This window comes from Mixophyes fleayi, chromosome 10 (genome assembly GCF_038048845.1).
Source record: "Mixophyes fleayi isolate aMixFle1 chromosome 10, aMixFle1.hap1, whole genome shotgun sequence".
Taxonomy (NCBI): domain Eukaryota; kingdom Metazoa; phylum Chordata; class Amphibia; order Anura; family Limnodynastidae; genus Mixophyes; species Mixophyes fleayi.
In genome coordinates, this window is record NC_134411.1 from 89,912,942 (window position 1) to 89,931,070 (window position 18,129).

The following is an 18,129-nucleotide window of genomic DNA, read 5'->3' on the forward strand; positions in this document are numbered from 1 at the left end:
CAGTCACTGTGAGGAGCGCTGCTATGCAAGGTAATGAGGGGAACGTTTCACACAGACACGATCACTGAGCACCTCCTCCCGCTATTATCGTGTAGAGCACTGCTACATAAACATGACCACTGAGCTTCTCCTGAAGAGGAAAAAAGTTATTAAATAGGCCCCGTTGATTTTCCAAATGCATCTCGTACGTCCTATATAATATCTGTGAGTAATTATAATCACCGGTTGGCTTATTTATGGGAATAATGTCCTGGCTGAAGTAAACTATAAAACGGTATCAAAGGGACTCTACCTCTATGTATTTAGATTTTCTGATTGCATTTGGCTAATGTAAGTGTTTAGGGGTGACTGTCTAAAGATATTCTTAATTCAGGAGCTGGTTTGTACGTAAGTCTGCTTGCAGAGCTCCTCATAGTGTATTTATTCATTATCTCCTCCCTGACCAAGCAATAGCTAGGGTGCGTGGCCTAATCACAAGGGATGTGTGTGACATCACATAAAAAAATCGAATTTTAATTCATGTTTACTCTGCTGAAATGTGCCCTCTCCTGGTCTCCTGTACAAATAGACATCAGTGTGATTCACAGTATGGCCTGGCATTTCTATATCCGTCTCCCCTCTCCTTGTGTACCCTTACCCAATACAGATCTGAGATCTGTAGAGCCACAGAGGTGGAAGTGGGTCCTCCTACCAGAACCTGGAATATGGGGGAGACAGGTAAAGAAAGGGCTTAGAGACTAATAACAGAACGTGTGATTATATGTCGGATATATCACATTTTGCTCTTGTTACCGACAAAGGTGTTGACGTCACTATTTTTTTTTTTCGTCACTATTTTTTTCATTCTTAATATGTGTAATTAACTTTTCTCTTCCATTGGCAGCCATTCCTGTAAATGTTCTCATAAAGAAAGAGACATCCAGTCCAACACAGGCCTGTACTTTTGAAGACTCTATGAAAGGTATTCATCTACTTCATATTGATTCAAAAGTTCACAAAATTCCTTATGGAGATAAAAAAAAAAATGTTTTATAGGACAACTAAATCTTTTATTTTCATATATAAAGCATGAAGGAGATAAATCCACTGCTTAGACAGACAGTGACCTAACACTGCAGCTTTGTGAAGACGTAAAGTGTAATGGTGTATTCTCAGCCCTCTCCATCATAAAGTACAAGCCACATATCCCATAGCTCGTACTCGATGGCTTAACGGCTGCCAATTTATGCCAACAAACTGACATGGCAAAGAATATAACGGCTGTGTTTGAGAATCTGACAGTGTGTACTTTTTCTGACTGTCCTGCAAAGCAGCTCTCAGCAAAGACATAGGACAAATGCAGATTTAGCTGTAGAAAACCTCAAGTTTATTGCATGCGTAATATTTATAATTAGACTCCTGTTACAGCTGAGTTTTACCTGTCCTGTAAAGATGGGGGATATTACAGACTTTCGACAGTGCATTTCGGTCAGTGGCGAGACAATATTACGACCAACACCTCAAAAATAAAAAAAACCTGTTAATGGATATATACAAATTTAAGTAAAGTCCGTTTTATAGTAACAAGACCAGTAATGTTGTCAATGGATAAAAGGTGTCTTGAATTAGCAGCAGTTCTGTGTTATTTTATTTCCTAATTAATGCATTTGCCGGTTAATCGTTTTGATGACGGAAAACTCTGAGCGGACCGTTTCTGGGAACTGCTCTACAGATAACTGTATAGAAAAGGTGATGAGGTTCATAGATATATACATAAAGGGCAGTATTATAAACCAGCTTCAAGCTGGGACGCGATGAGAACCTGAATTTCTGAGTCTCGTGACAAGGTTCTCGCCTTGTCTCATGATAGCAGCAAGTATTTAACGTGATGATGTAAAGCCAGGTTCGGCTTGGCCTCTATACAGAAGGCATCGGTTATGAAACGCTGTTCTATAGTTTGGTGAGGTCTGATTGCAGTAATTTTATTCTGAAGACATTTGTGTTCTCTCTTCCTGCTTGTTCATTCCCGTGGATGAATCGGAGAGACTCTCGGATCTGCAGACATGTATGAGTCATTTGTTTTACATTTGACATTAGAATTACATTTCACCACTCTCTCATCCTTTGTGGCTCAGCATTTGCTAACATGGTTGCACTATTTTTCGACTATATGATTATTGAAGCCATCCTGGCAAAGTGCAGCGCCTATCTGAAGTTTTTACATCTGGATGAATAGAAATCTTTCTGTCGTCACATAGGGTTAACTAGACATGTTCAGGACATCTGGTTCATAGATGAGGTTTTTTTTAAAAAAAAAATTATGTTTCCCATTGTTAATACAGAGTATTTGTAAAGTGACTATGGGATTATGGAGAGTGAGTGAATATTCGTCACTACGGTCATACAGGAAAATATTTGGCATTGTGCTTCCCTGATACATCTGACAAATCATTCATCATCATCATCATTTATTTATATAGCGCCAGCAAATTCTGTAGCGCTTTACAGTTGGGAACAAACATTAATAAAACAATACTGGGTAATACAGACAGACAGAGAGGTAAGAGGACCCAGCTCGCAAGCTTACAATCTATGGGACAATGGGAGTTTGAAACACAAGGGCATGTGCTACATCATAGTGCACACGGGACCAGCTAGAATGCAAAGGTAAAAGTATTGAATGGGCTGTGTGTGTAGCAATGTTGGTCAGAGGGTTGTTGTCTTGTGTTAGCTGTGTAGAGCGTGGTAATAGGGTAACCTAGGGAGATTAAGATGGTGGTTGAGGAATATTATAAGCTTGTCTGAAGAGGTGGGTTTTCAGAGAACCTTGAAGGTTTGAAGACTAGAGGAAAGTCTTATTGTGTGAGGGAGGGAATTCCACAAAGTGGGTGCAGCCCGAAAAAAGTCCTGTAACCGGGAATGGGAGGAAGTGATGAGAGTGGAATAGAGATGGTAAACCTTGTGCGGAACAGAGATGTCGAGTTGGGAGATATTTTGAGACAAGTGAGGAGATGTAGGTCGGTGCAATTTTGTTGATGGCCTTGTATATTAGTAGAAGAATTTTATATTGGATTCGTTGAAATACAGGCAACCAATGTAGAGGCTGACAGTGTGGCTCAGCAGAGGAAGAACGGTTTGCAAGAAAATCAATCTAGCCGCTGCGTGCAAAATAGATTGTAGGGGTTCAAGTCTGACTTTGGTGCACTCGGGTCTTTCCTATTAACAATATCATTATTTATTTAACATAAACTGATTGGTGGGAGCAATGTTTAGTAAAGCACAGCAAGTTATTATTGCTTCCCTTGTCTGCTCTTTCATTCATAGTGCTTTGGTTTATGGAAATACAGCGTGATTTGCTTCTCGCTAAGAACAAGGCTATCAGTCACCTTGTCTGAAAACAACAGGCATGTGATTGAGAAGCAGTGTGTTTTGACGGGGTCATTTCAGTGCGCGGCGCAGCGTTTACAGTAGAGCCCGGCTATAAATGGGTAGTAAAGCTGTTTACAGCCAGCTGCCCTCTGGGCTCCAACGTGACCGGTGTTTTGGTAGACTGATTTGCATTCCCATTCTCGCAGGCTGAAGCCATGGAATGCGGGTTTGTGAATGGTGGATGTAATGGAGTTGACTTGTGACTTTGAATAAAGCGGGAGATTGAGAGCGAAGAAGGAAAATAGCTTCCACTAATTCCTTAAACACACAAGCACTGGTGGGAATGTCCGGGCTACGGAGAGTGTATGGACCAGGTGATGGGACAGAGGTATCGCTCTGTGCCAGACAGCCGTAATACAACATGGTGTTTGTGGCCCGCTCAGAATAGCGAGACAGACACGGGGGCCTTGCCAGGGGACTGCGCTATGAAATTCTTTTTTTTAAAAGTATTTTGAAAACCTCAGAGAGACTTAAAAAACACAGCTCCTGTTTTTTCCCCTGTCCCAGACTGGCCAAGAAAATAAGATGTCTCATAAGTTCCTCAAATAGAAAATCAGACTAGACTGAAGTAACAGCAAGATAGTAAGTATAATTGCTGGGAAAGGATTAGGCAGCGAGTTGTTGAACCCACAGTTTCTCCCCCCCCCCCCCCCCCCCCCCCCCGTCAACATCAGTCCGACATTTTGTATTCCCAGTCATCAGAAAACCTAAAATGGTGGTCGGTCTGAGCTATCGGTTCCTACGGCTTCAAAAAGCCAAAGAAAAAATAACGGTTTGGTTTTCCGAATATTTTTTTTTTATTATTTATCAGTTTCTACATAAACTGTTTGTTATGTGATTGAAAAATGTGATTTTTTTTTAGATTGTAATTCTAAGTTTGGCAACCGGGTCCTAAGCCACGTTGGCATCTGTCATACTAGCAAGTTAACCCTTTCCTAGTAAAGTCTTTTAAAAATAAAAAATGTGGCTTAATGAGGACACTGTTTTTCTAACATTTGTTAGAGCAGCTGGAAAAACAACAGTGTCTGCTTGTTATATAAGATGCGTTCTGTGTCAATCCTTACAGACCTGGGTAGCCAACTTTTTGTTGTGGTTTTGTTAGTTTTTTTTTTTTTTTTTGTTTGTTTGTTTTTTAAGTTCTGTCCAAAATAAAGTTAGAAGATGATGGGGTAGCTGTTTTCCTTATGCTTATACTGGTCCTGTCTTAAAAGGTTTTACAGGTATTTAGAATTAAATCAGACACTCATGATTCCTTTTCTTAGCTGCTTTTATAGTTCAGTTGATGCCTCTGAGATATATCCAAACATGCAATAAAATGTTCAATAACAATTCTCCTGTTGCTATGGCTAAGTTGAAAGCTTAGAGCAGAATATTGCAGAAGGAGGATTACAGCAGACTCCTTAAATTTGGGTAAATCATTGTATTGCATTCAGAATATGTATTTAGGGCGTCACAGGGTAATGGGCCATTCATTAATGGTTGGGTTTGTGAGACCTACATCCTTCCAGGCTTTCATATAAAAGAACAAACGTCACTTCTTTGATGTAGATGAGATCAGAAGAAGTGTCCTCCAGAACGTGCCCATTGATTTCAGGGCCCTCTTCCTGTGGGTCCCCAGGCAGGAAGTGGATCCAAGGACCGGCCATAGCGGTGGCATGTCATACCCAGCTTCTAGAGCGCTTTCTTGGGCAGACTTTGAAGTCTTATCAAAGGTTCCCACAAAGATTGGAGATTCAGGACTGGCACACAGTGACTGATGTCAGGGCAGGCTCAGGATGAGAAGGCGAATAAAATGTAACAGCTAAGTGAGAGAACAGATGGGGATGTGAGAGGTTCTCAGCGTCTCCTCAGATTAAACCGTTCTATTTTTGGTCTTTGAGCAAATATTCCGTGTGTGCTGCTGGCCGTTGTCCATCCTATTCACCAACCATACGAGGATGCTGCTTTTACACTGACTATGGAGATACCCAGTTCAATAAATGGAAAACAATATATTTTTATAGCAAAGAAGCCGTTTCCAGCGCCAGATTCTGACCCAAATCCCTGTCCCCCTTTTCTTACAAATTGTTCATCTTTTGTTTTTGACATCTAGTTCTGTATCTAGAACCTGTGCTTCTGACTTCCACGTGTCTGTCTGATTCCTGACTGTAACCGTTCTAGTTGTTATGATGTTTGTGCCTCTTTACAGGGAGGTTTCTGTTATTTTGTATAAATATTTGTTTACAAAGTTAAAGGGACGCACTTGTTCATTTTATTCATATGTTTTTTTTTTTGTTTATATAATTAAGTATGAGAGTCGAGATAATGTTGTAGGTTCCTCTCTGGTTTACAGGTTTGGGGGATGGCTGTGTGCAAGAGCCCAGCACAGGAGCCAGGTCTAAGCTGCCCACACAAGTTGTGGTCTTTGGCTGTTTTATTACAGCAAATTGACCAAACGTGTGTGTGTGTGTGTGTGTGTGTGTGTGTGTTCTAAAATGCATCAAGACACAATCATGTTGTGGGGAGGGGGGAATATATAATTAAAGCACTATTAATGTAATAGATTTCATCTGTTGACTTTGTTTAGGACTCTGTTGATAGTTTAGGACTCGTATAATCATAACCATGGCTGGGACATAAATATTCTTGGCTAGAACCATGTTTAGAAAACACAGAGCAGGAAAGAGGTGTAGTTGCTGCATATGTTGAGATAAAGCAACTTTAATACAAGGCATTGCACGTAGGATTGAGAGTGTTTGGGTCACTTTCAGGGCACGGGCAAACACAGGATTTGTAGAGAGGGGTTTCCACACCACGCCGCCAGTGGGCATGGCCAGCATGCATGGGGGCGTGGCTATCATATTAGACAGTGCTTGGCTGCTCTCCAACTCTTCCTATCCCCATAATATACATGGGCAATGCTGCGTGCACTACTGTTAGGTGCACGCAGCTCTCCCTTTTCAAGCAGAGCTGTGTGAAGTGGGGGCAGGGTCCAGCCACCTCAGTTATACAGTGCCCCAGGCTTGGAGGGGGTTTCCAGGCACTAGGAAACCCCAAACCCTTACCCCAAGGGACCATCTGACCCTCTGGGCCGATCCCATAATGGGCTACCGATTACATGTAGATAAGTTTATGGGTCCAGGTGGTTTACATCCAAAACTATTAAAAGAACTAGTATTTGTGTTTGCTTTTTTTTTTTTTTTTTTAATCAATCGCTGTTAACGGTTGATTGCAGAACGGCAAATGTAGTTCTACTACCCAAAAAAGTCAGAAAGGAAAATATAACTATAGACCGGTGGGACTCCCATCAATAGTAGGAAATTAATGGGATTACTTTAAAGGAAAGTGATTTCTGACTACGTAGATATGATGAACATGTTACAAGACCCAGGGCAGCATGGGGAGAGCATGTAAAACGCATCTAGTGGATTTGTTGATTCAATAATAGCTAAAGTGATAGACCTGGTTGATCAGGTTGATGTAGCTTATTTAGCGAGGCTTTCGATAATAAAATAAATCAGAAACTAAAAATGGTTGGATTTGACTTCAAGATGGTGTAATGGATAAAGGTTTGGCTGAAAGACAGGAGATAGTGTGAAAGACCATGCTGTAAGCTCCAAGTGAGAGCTGGTGACCAGGGGACCATCCCAGGGATCAGTCCTAGGTCCTGGTACGTTGTGATATTACTTGTGGTCTACAAGGGAGGTATGCTTTGTTTAAGAGATGATGCAAAGATTTGATACCCCAAAATGGGTAAAACAAATGAACATTGATTTTGAGAAAATAGAGAAATAGACTAAATTATTTGTGTTAACATTAAAAAGCTTTTCCACCCTTTAGAATTTTTGGGATTGTACATGCCCTCTTTCAACTTTTGCTAGTTACATAGATTTTTATTATTATATTTTTAAACTTCATGGCGTCCTTCTGGGCTTCCGAGTCGTGTATTATAAAGTCCGATAGAGACGTTTTAATTTTGTTGCTTTCTGATACGACACAAAGCTGCTCTCTTGGCAGGCCCGGCGCTCCCATTAGGCAAGGTTAGGCACTTGCCTAGGGCGCCGGGCTCTGGAGGGCGTCACAGAAACCGCTTTTTAAAAAAATGCCTAGGGCGCCATGGACCCTAGCACCGGCCCTGTCTCTTGGCTATAGCTGTGTTGAACGCAGAACTGCGCGCTATCCCAGGGCTGCGGTAATATGACTGGATAACTAAGAAGGAAAAAGCTTGCACTGAAAAAAGCAGTTTATGAAGCAATAGTTGCAGGAGCATATCGGGCAATAAATTAAAGTTGTCTGAAGATGGGCAAACCTCTTTAATGCTTCATAAGGCTATACTTATTGGACAAAACCGTTGTACTCCAATGGCTGAGAGATACCATCTTAATTAAACAGACAATAATACAGTAAGCAACCAATTTGACTTTTTAAGGACACTGTTTCATTGGAATGCATTTAGGAAATGTAACTTACTTTGGCAGAAAAACAATATGGTATACTCCTTAATACATGCAAAGTTGCAGAAAAATATGGTTCCCTATTTAACGTAACTGAAGCTAAGATTACCTGCACCTTCATAGATAAACCTTGTAATTACAATTGGGGTTTATTTTTGTTTTAAAATGACTGTTAAGCTCGATAGCAACAAAAAGTAGAAAATGCAGATTTTACAAAGAGACCGCACCTGAAGTCTATTTGTATAGCCTTAGACTGAGCGGTGGGCTGTAGCATGAGATCTGGATGGATTCGGGTATGGTAGACAATGACCATGACTGACTAGTACTGGAAATAATGTCCATTCTAGGGGGTAAATGTATCAAGCTGAGAGTTTTCCGGCGGGTTTGAAAAACCAATAAGATTCTAGCTATCATTTATGTAGTACATTGAACAAAATGACAGCTAGAATCTGATTTGTTGCTGTAGGCAACATCTCCACTTTTCAAACCCGCCGGAGAACTCTGAGCTTGATACACTTACCCCTAGATGTTAGAGGCTGGGATAGGTTGCCTGCCTTCCTACAGAGACTTCAGTGCCTTATTCCTCTCTCTATGTTGTCTCCTTTCTGCAGCTGTGACCTCACCTGTGTGTAACATTGACCAAGTGAATTTGCTTCCACCTGCACGGGGGTCTCCACTCAAATCAAGCGGCATAATAAAAAACGAAGCCATGGCTCCCATGGAGCTGACAGGAGAACAGAGATCTTCACCTCTGTACAAAGTACGGTTTTCCTCGTTCCCAGAAATGATGTGAAAAATAGTCGATAAAACGGTTCTATCTGTATTAGCTTAATTTAATAGAGTGGACTATACAATGTTCTCATAGTACCTGCTGTGTGCAGCAGATTAAAATGTGTCTGGACTAAAACAGTGGGTGCAGCTCTCATAATAAAGCAGTTAACACACAAAGAATAATCGTGTAATCTACATTCATATGATGGACTAAGCCTGTGTAACAGGCTGTGTTCTCACTGTGCTTTAGAAGAACAGTCCTCTGTACTAGTGTCTGCCTGCTCCTATGTGATCCAGACAGTGTGTGTACATTAATGAGTGGTCCAGTAAGTCATCAGTTTTAGATCATGAAAACAAGTTGTTGGTGGAGGTGGGTAGTGATTGCTAATCTACTGCTGACATCCCATAGTCTGCATTGCCACTGTTCAGCAAGCATAATGATTGGTAGCAACAGTCTAAAAAAATGACAAGGTGGTACATTCCTTTTAGCTTCTGGAAACTTGTAAACTTTCTGCCTGTTTTTCAACGCCACAAGTCGTATTCATTAGTTGTGCAGTGCCCTCTACTGGAAGCTAGTGTCTTCATTCCCAATGTCCTGTACAATTGCAGCTGCATTATCAACCAGAACCAAACTTTATCTACCCACCCACTTCTAGTAAATCCATTTAGAGCAGAAAGTAATTTTCTTGAGCTCTAGTCCTTGACGTTTCCTTACTTTGTTCACAGGCATCGAACGTTGTGTCAGCCCAGCAAAATCTGGAGAGCTCCTCCACCGGTGGGTCCTTCTCACCTTCCGTGTCCCATCTGCCACCTGAGAATGACCAGCAGACCACAATTCAAGTGCAGGCGTTCAATCCAGAACCTCTGTCCACCATCCAGCCTCAAGACATTGCCCAACCCAACGGTTTTCAGGCCGTCTCCTCTCCCAGCCAGGGCGAGGATTCCATCATGCAACAGACTACGGCGTTTCAGGCTATGGATTCTCAGGCCAGAGATACGTTGCAGTCAGATAGGACGATGGTCACACTCTCACAGATAGCCGAAGCCACGCAGCATGCTCAGCAGCCAGCATTACAAGAACAGGCTCAGACGTTGCAGCAACAGATGTCTACTGGCCTATTTTCACCATCTAACAATGTCAACCAGATGCAAAACACCATCCATCAGCTGCAGTCTGGTAACTTCCAGTCTGGTGTAACCAGCAACAGTACAGAAGTAGACCTGGTGCAGCAGGTCCTGGAAGCCCAGCAACAGTTGTCGTGTGTTTTGTTTTCTGGTCAAGATGGAAGTGAAAACGAGCAACCTTCAATGGGACAAGTGCAAGAGCAGCTGAACGCTGGCATATTTCAGCCCGTCGGGACAATCCAGGGTACGACCGGTCAAGGGATCTTTTCTTCCCCTGATCCTGTGCACAGCAGATCAGAGAACGTACTCTCTGGAAGAACTGAAAGTCTTCTCCAACAAGCCGAGAACTCCCTGTCCAGTCAGCAGCAAGCCATGGAGACCAACGCAGCCTTGGTCATGGAAATGCAGCAAAGTATCCACCAGGCACAAGGACCAATTCAGTCAGACATTTTCCAAACTCAGAGTCCTGGTTCGGGAGGCATCCAGCCACCAGTCTACCAACATCAACAGGGGTCTCACTTAATCAGCGGACTCTCCGCTAGTGAAGAGATGCAGATGCAGTGTGATATGTTCTCCACACCAGGAGTCTCTGGGAGTGACGGCAGTGCAGGGCAGCAGCAAGTATCTGCCTCGGGTGCCAACATCTTCCAATCTTCCAGCTCTGCGGACAACGACAATAGCTCGGCCCAGGCAGAGCAAATGCAGAACAGCGTTTTCCAAACGATTGTCCAGATGCAACACAGCGGAGATGGACAATCTCAAGTCAACCTTTACTCTGCAGAAGACATGCTTGGTGTCCAGACAAGTGGAGGTCAGCAGCAGGGGACTGGACTATTCCAACAAGCTGGGGACATGATGGCCCTCCAGCAGGGTAATTTTCTGCAGCAGCCTCCTCACTCACACGCTCCACTTTACCACTCCCAGAACACATTAACCGATAACCAGAATATGTCCCAAGAAACACAAGGGGCTCTCTTCCACCCTCCGGGTTCCATGGTGCAGCATCAAGGCTCCTCTTCTTCGCAAGATCAGATCCAGTCTCCGCTCTATCATCAGCAAGGCACAATATCTGCTCCTCCAGAGCAGTCGGCCACCAACATGTTCACTATGAGCTCCTTACAGAGCAGCCAAGTGCCTCAAGAGAAGCAGATGTCCTTCTTCTCGAGTCAGAACTCCCTCTCGCAGCTCCAGGCGGCTCCAAGCCCAGAGCAGCAGGCGGCATTTCAGCAACAGGCCCAGTTGTCTCACATCCAGAACTCGATGATTGCACAGGAGCAGCAACAGCAGTCCCCGCAGAACCTGTACCAGGCACAGAACCAACAGAACTCTATCTTCCAGGCAACTCACTCCATGGTTGGTATGCAGAGCAGTCCTTCTCCCCATGAGCAAACACAGAGCATCCTCTTTGGAGCTCAGAGTTCTATGGCCAGTATGGCCTCCCAAGAACAACAGCAAAACATGCTGTTCGGTCAGAGCCAGGAAGCAATGGCCACCCAAGATCAGCAGAACCAAGCCCTGTTCCATGCACAAAACATGGACTTCCAAGCTCAGAGCCCAGTTACCTCTCAACACGAGCAGCAGCAGTCTCCTATGTTTCACAACTCCCCACAGCTCCAGCTGGTTCAAGCGTCGCCCACATCTCCGGAGCAGCAGGTGACTCTCTATATGTCCCCCGCCTCTATGTCGGCCCTGCAGAACAGTATGAGCCAACAGGAGCTGCAGCAGACCAGCATGTACTCTCAGTCCATCCAGGGCACCACACCCCCTCCCCAGCAGCAGGCTGCTATGTTCCACAGTTCAGCAGGGGGCGCTATGAGCCAGATGCAGAGCGCGACAGCGTCCTCTTCACAGGCCCCAGGAATGTTCCTGTTTGGAATTCAGAACAGTGAGTGACGATGTTCTCTAGAACGTGTCACCTACACTTAGTGGAGTCAGCCAGTGACGCCGCTGCTTGCCAATGAATTGATGGGCTGCATTTATGGATATCGGTCCAGCCCATTAATTGGCTGCCTCCACTGTGTGTTGGGGGCAGGTCTAATACATTGTTAAATGCTTGAGGTGTAAGAGTCATGTGTGAACCTAATAGTCCACTTATCTCCCTTAGATTGCGGTCAGATGATCTCTCCAACGGCTGGACCCATGAATAATCAGATGATGGGCCTAGGTCAGCCGGGACAGTCTCAAGTGGATGGACAGTCGGTGACTACACTTCTGTCGCAGCAAATGACTGACAATTCCTCAATGGCGACAGATCAGAACATGGAGAAGATCAACAATTTACTGGTGTCTCTCCACAATCAGGGGAACAATATGTCCGGTTCTTTCTAGATGGTAAGTAGACAACAGAAGAAGGAACCATAAAGCTGTGTACATCTGTTATCTTATAAATAACAGGGTTTGGGGCTTAGGACTACCACCTTTCTTTTTGTTTGTTGGGCTCATTTTTAGAAAACCGTTCCTCTAGGGCCTGTGGGTGAGAACACCTGGGGAGGCCAAGTCCATCTGTCCCCAAGGCCTCACTCTTCTGTTGGGCTTTCAGTTTGGGAACATTTTAGAATGAACTTACCCTCCCCAGGACCCCCTGCTCCCCAATTGAGTATTACGTCCCTGAGAGAAAATCCGCCAGGCAGGGCTGTTGTTTAAAGCTGTGTTTATCAACTCCAGTCCTCCGTTGCCTCCAACAGCAGCTCATATTTTCTGGATTTCCATAAACATACACTTGTGATTTTTAGCTGATTGGGTCAGTAGTTGTGACTCCTGTTTTGTCAGAGGGTAGTTCTGCAGACATGACCCTTCAGGTCTCCCACAAAGGACCTGATATGCACCATTGGCCCCAGTTTAGCAATCTTGTCATGTTCCCCACCCCACCCCAAACCTGTCATTCCTCCAATCATATGCACCAACATCCTATAACATCTGAAGTGTCTTGGAGCCAATAATAACCAACGATTTTAATATGTCACAATGCTAGCGTGCAGAAATGGTTTAATGACCTGGGGGGAGGATCGTGTGCTCCCTGGGCCACAGATAGGGACCGGACATCCCGATTCTGGATTACTGCACAGTGCTGAGGCGGGGTCCTAAGGGGAGAAGTACTTAAGTTATAACAAGTATGAATTATCCTTTTAATGGTGACCCAGAACGTCCCTGTAGACTAAACCACACCAATCTAATTCTCTGTTCCAGGTGCAGCAAGAAGAGCGTCCAAACTGTCATAACTGGATTATTCTGCCACGGTCCAAGTACAAGAGGTTCTATGTGTCCCCCCTCCCTGGCTTGTTCTCGTCTTTCTTCAGTATTTAGCAACCAAGACTACAGATCTAACATAGAAGTCATACTCCAGAAAGCTGTAACCCTAAGAATCCTGGTCTACAGTGGTTGTAATGTTTACCTCTTATTTCATCCATGCGTGTTATGTAGTGTGTATGTATATATTTATAAATATGTACATAAAAATATATATCTCTAATATATACATATATAGTTATTAACTATATATAAAAAATTATATATATCTATATCTATCTAGATAGATAGATAGATATAAATATATAATTTTCTTTTTTCCCCTGAAGGAATCCATTTATTTGCTCCCCCCCCGAGAAGCTGTGATGGTGTGAGCTTGTCGCATTAACCTGTCTCATTACGGAGCTGTCCGCAAAGTGTTAGAAGCTGCTGCAATAGATTGTATATTAGAACGGTCCTGCATGTAAACTGAGCTTCTGCTGCCAGCGCGGCCCTTGTTATTGGGCCCCCTTTGGCAGCCGTGCAAGGTTTGCCATGCCAGTCTTTGTCATTATATTGATGGGGCAGTGCTTCCCAGTGTATCCACATTCTTATTACATGTGGCAGGGGAGCCCTCCTATGTCAGACAAGTAATGCTGCACTTAAATCTGTTTTCTGTCGCCCTCTAGTGGGCGGTAGATGCATCGAGTTTTATTTTATTGAGCCATGTAGATATTTTAGTTTCTAAACTGTTTATATTTGTAGCTAACCCATTTTTCTCCTTTTTGTGTGTTTGTAATTTTTTTTTTTTTTTTTAAATCTCTCCTAACTGGAGATATCAGATCCAGGATTGGCCGCTTTTAACCCTCTAGCTGCTGGACCACGAGCTAGCAAAGCATCGTGGGATAGATTGGTTCCACAGCCGCTGAAGTGCTAAAAGGCAGCCAGTCCTCGATTTATTTTGTTAATGGTTTCAATAGTGCGGGTTTATTTACCGATATGAAGGGAACTTTTTCAGAGTGAGGCCTGTTCCAGGCCATTTAATTTTTTTTGATTAGTTTTCAATCGTTCAAAAATGTTTTTTGTTTGTTTTTTTTTTTTGTAGGTTTCTTTTTCTTTTGTGGAAATCTCTATTTTGTATTTAGGAATCTGGTATTTGCTACATGTACTGAACAAGGTATGTTAGCAGAAGTATATATAAGTACATAAAAAAAAGGTTTATATATAAATATTATACATTTTTGCACACGTTTGTGGCAGGTTTGGTCAGTCTTAGTCTCTGTAGCTCCTTTGTACAAGGGGGCAGGGCAGAAATGGAAGGGCTGCTGGAATGGGAGTACATTTTGTGTTTTTGGGGGAGGAAGGAGAAGCGGTGTTGTTGACCCCTCCTTGGTATTTTTGTACAGGATGCATTTGTTGTTGTGTAATCCACAATGTTTAGGTTTCAGGACTTCCCAGCAGCGCTCAAGTTAACACATTCAGCTTATTGCCGGATCAGTACAGAGACGCCGTCTATTGTTCTTGTAGACTAGCACTGAATTACGTGGGCTGGAATGGCTGCAGATTCTGAACATTCACTATGAACAGTAAATAATATAACGCTCCTCTATACCGCTCAGAACCTGTGACGGCGGAGTTCAAGGCCAAAGAACTGGAGAATGCCCCCTCTGCACGGTTAGATTCTGGGCTAGGACATGGTAGATTATTATACTATGTAACATCACCTCTCTAAGGCTATTGCACCTCCAGACCTTTTATTCTTTGTCCTTATATGAATAGAGCCTGGTGGTATTATCGCCTCCACCCATGTGCTCATGAATGATCTTGCTTAAATTAAAGAGACAATATAGGACTGTATTTATCCAGTGCGTGTCAAGTGCACATGTTCGTTATGTTTATGAGCCTAGAACCCAGCTTACATTGGACCCATCACCTACACATAGCGAAGACAACCAGTGTGTAGGCAGAACCAGTAATCAAATATTCAGCCTATCGGTTCACTAGGAACTTGTGACATCACCAGTCTCTGGCCCTAGTGATGTCATTGATTTCTGATGATTCGATTGGCTCATAAATGGCTGCTTCTGTGGGTTGAAGGTTTCGGGTCCACTTTCAGTCTGCAGCTTGATACCCATGATTCAACTTTGATTTAATAGTATATTCCTTAAGTATAGCGGTTAGGAAATAAGGCTTATTTATAGAGTAATATTGAAATTGTACCAGTGGGTATTCAACAAACCGTTAGCCAAAAAGAGGATCATAGCGGACCGGCCAGATATGTCAAAGAGATTTTCCATCATCAATGCACGTAGTACAGTGTATAGAGGATGCAGTACCCACCCGCAGGCCGAAGACAGAGCCACCTAAGTTCTTACAGTAAAAATATAAAAGTTATCTGTTTCACCTCCAATTGTATTATATTATCTCCGGTTATAGTAAACATACGGTTATAAAAAATAGCTGTAGTGTCTCGTAAATGTATTTTCTGATCTTCTGGGGTCACTACTAAAAAGTAATATATTTTTAATTAAAAAAGTGGTGGGTTATACTTTTAAAACACACCCCTCCCTTCCAGACTGTAAGCCTTCCTGTAATCCAGAGGAATGATGCTTATTAGGTATCAAAATACAGGAGAGATATGGGATTTAAGGATTTATTCCTAGGGGTGCAGTGATTGCTGGAAATGAATCATGAACAAGTGTATTTATTTATTACTGTGTTATCTTAGTTAGCTATTATAACACACAAATATAAGACAGTGTTATATTAATAAATAAAAGTCACGATAACCAATATTCTTCACTCAGCAATCCAAACACTAAGGGGGGGTAAATCCAGCACTTTGTTCTTGCCCTCCATGTACATGAACGGTATGAGGAGTTCGTTTTAGATTATACATGTACGCAGCTCGGTGTCCTATATTGCAGTTGTGTAAGGCCGAGACCAGCCCTTGCATTACTAGGGAGGGGGAGATATTGTGACTGACTATTCTGCAGCTATTTGGGCATCAGCGGTAACGATAATTTGCTGCCACAGCAGAAGAGATCCGGAGATAAATGTTATTTCCGCCTGAGGCGCAGTACTTGTTGCTGTAGCAGAACGTGAACACACGACTACAGTGACACTATTTTGGTAACTAGATGTATTTTTTAAATAAAGATCTAGTGTGAGGAGAATCGTTGGCCAAAGTTACGCCATATTGTTGTTGGCGAGCCCCAGCTGCGGGCTGCATGCGGGGAGGATGGAACAAAGGCTTAATCACAACTTGCAATCATTATGGGACACAAAGTAGGACAGGCCAGAGTGTGGCCTCCTTTCAAAGATCTTTGTCCAAAGCAGTGGTTTCATTGGAGCAAGATCACTTCCGCACTAGAGTTGGCCATTTTGTCGGCTGCGTAGTCTATAAATTCACTCGGAAACTTGGGTGTCTCAGTGACGGCATTCATTTTGTGCAAGGAATGAAGGCCAAGTACACCTTAATACTCCAGATTTACTCCTTAGCCATAAGGAGGCTCCTTTGGGTGCCTGAACATCCGCACTTAGTCTTACATCTGATCTGTATAGTGCTTTTACTGAACATCACGTTACTTAAGAACATACAATGATGACGAAGACAGAACACTAACTTTTTACATTAATTTACAGCTGCAGGAGACTAAGTGGTTTATAATATGTATATTTTGTGTATTAACAGTTCCAAAGTTCGTTTTATTCATTGGTTACACAGAGGTTGTACCAGCTATGTCAGGAGAACCTCCAATGTGTGTACATTGTATTATATATACACTATTCAACTGACGGGTGGACATAAAGCATCTGTGACGGGACACAAATACTGGGCTTGTTACGCCAACTACATCTTCATGGCCGCTGACCACATCTGTGTGTGTGTGTGTATTTGTTTATAGTGTGACTCCAGGAGTGGGACGTTTCCGCATCTGAGGTTAGCGTGGTCACAGAGGTGCCAGACAGACCTGCAGAGCAGGTGCTTGGGTCTGCTGGCTGAGCCTCTCCATCCTCCTTCCATGATTGAGCGGTGCAGCGCACGGCTCAGGTGTAATGGGCAGCAATTCATTTTATACCAGCTACGCAGAGTTTGTTCTGTCGAGGGGCAGAGGTATTTTTATTGTTTATAGCAATCTTGTAATAACGTGTTAAATATTAAACAAAGGATATTTTGCTTCTATTGGGATATTTGTATACTCTTTGCAATTATATTTCTGTAAACAGCTCAAATCGATAAATAAAAACATTGAAAGTTTTCATTCCGTGTGTGGTCTGCTTTTGTTTATGTTTGTGGTCAAAACCATAGATGTATTGTCAGCCTGTAATGTAGTATCAGAGCCACTAGGGGGAGATGCTGCACTGTCTATCCAGTTTCTCCAAGATTTTTGCACTCCTGTTCCTCAATGTGCCCAATCTAGATTGTAATTTTTTTGGGGGGAAGGGGGTAATTCAGGCCCTGCACTCTTTTTTTTTTAACTTCTGTGCAGGTCATTGTACCTGTACATAGTGTGCAGCTACTCACAATCGGAGTGACTGGGCAGGGGGGGGGGGGGGGGGGGGGAATTGTGCCCCTCCCCCTTGATCCACCACTGGCCCATACACATTGTAATTTCAATGGCCACTTAGTCTCTTTTAGACCTAAGTGACCACAAATCAACTGCTAATCCAGACCAACATCTGTTTGCAATGTTCAGTGACTAAATCAAAGCGGTTGGTTGTTGGCCCCTGCCATATTCGTGACTTATTTTTGTGTGGATGGCTAGAAGATGATCTGCTAAATGTTTGCTGTTGTAGTGCAGGTATCAGATCACCTGATGTTATAATCTTACACTGTATTACTTGGCATGAATATTGGCTTGATTGCGCTCAACAGAATATGAATACAATCAGCTCTTTATTAGTGAACTATTAGAAATATAGCTAAGGAGCCAATCTAAGTTACAGTGAATCCCATGGGGGAAAAGGAAAAGTGTTTGTTTTTTTTGTTTTTTTAAATAAATCACTGTGGTAGGTTATAATTGAAATGTTGGTATTTACTACTTTCCCTTGTCTTAATTCTTCAGGTTACTTTAATAATTTTTGGGCTTCTATGGCAACCACAGGCACATGATGTGAGCAGAGAGCAAGTTGCTAATATAAACTTAAGTGTTATCTATTGACT

The 18,129-nt window shown here is 42.9% G+C and overlaps 1 protein-coding gene across 4 annotated transcripts in view; it reads left to right on the top strand.

Annotated features, from left to right (window-relative positions):
- The window catches only part of NFAT5 (nuclear factor of activated T cells 5), a 62,350-nt gene extending 45,123 nt beyond the window's left edge, over window positions 1-17,227 (top strand). For 3 of the 4 annotated variants that reach the window (XM_075189105.1, XM_075189106.1, XM_075189108.1), the window contains exons 10-14: window positions 884-961; window positions 8,453-8,601; window positions 9,339-11,622; window positions 11,842-12,068; window positions 12,924-17,227. In XM_075189105.1, the coding sequence (XP_075045206.1) occupies window positions 884-961; window positions 8,453-8,601; window positions 9,339-11,622; window positions 11,842-12,065 (2,735 nt within the window). In that variant the 3' untranslated portion in view covers window positions 12,066-12,068; window positions 12,924-17,227. The remainder of the gene's footprint in view (window positions 1-883; window positions 962-8,452; window positions 8,602-9,338; window positions 11,623-11,841; window positions 12,069-12,923) is intronic. The other variant, XM_075189107.1, reaches the window with a different exon arrangement.
- The last annotated feature ends 902 nt before the right edge of the window (window positions 17,228-18,129 follow it).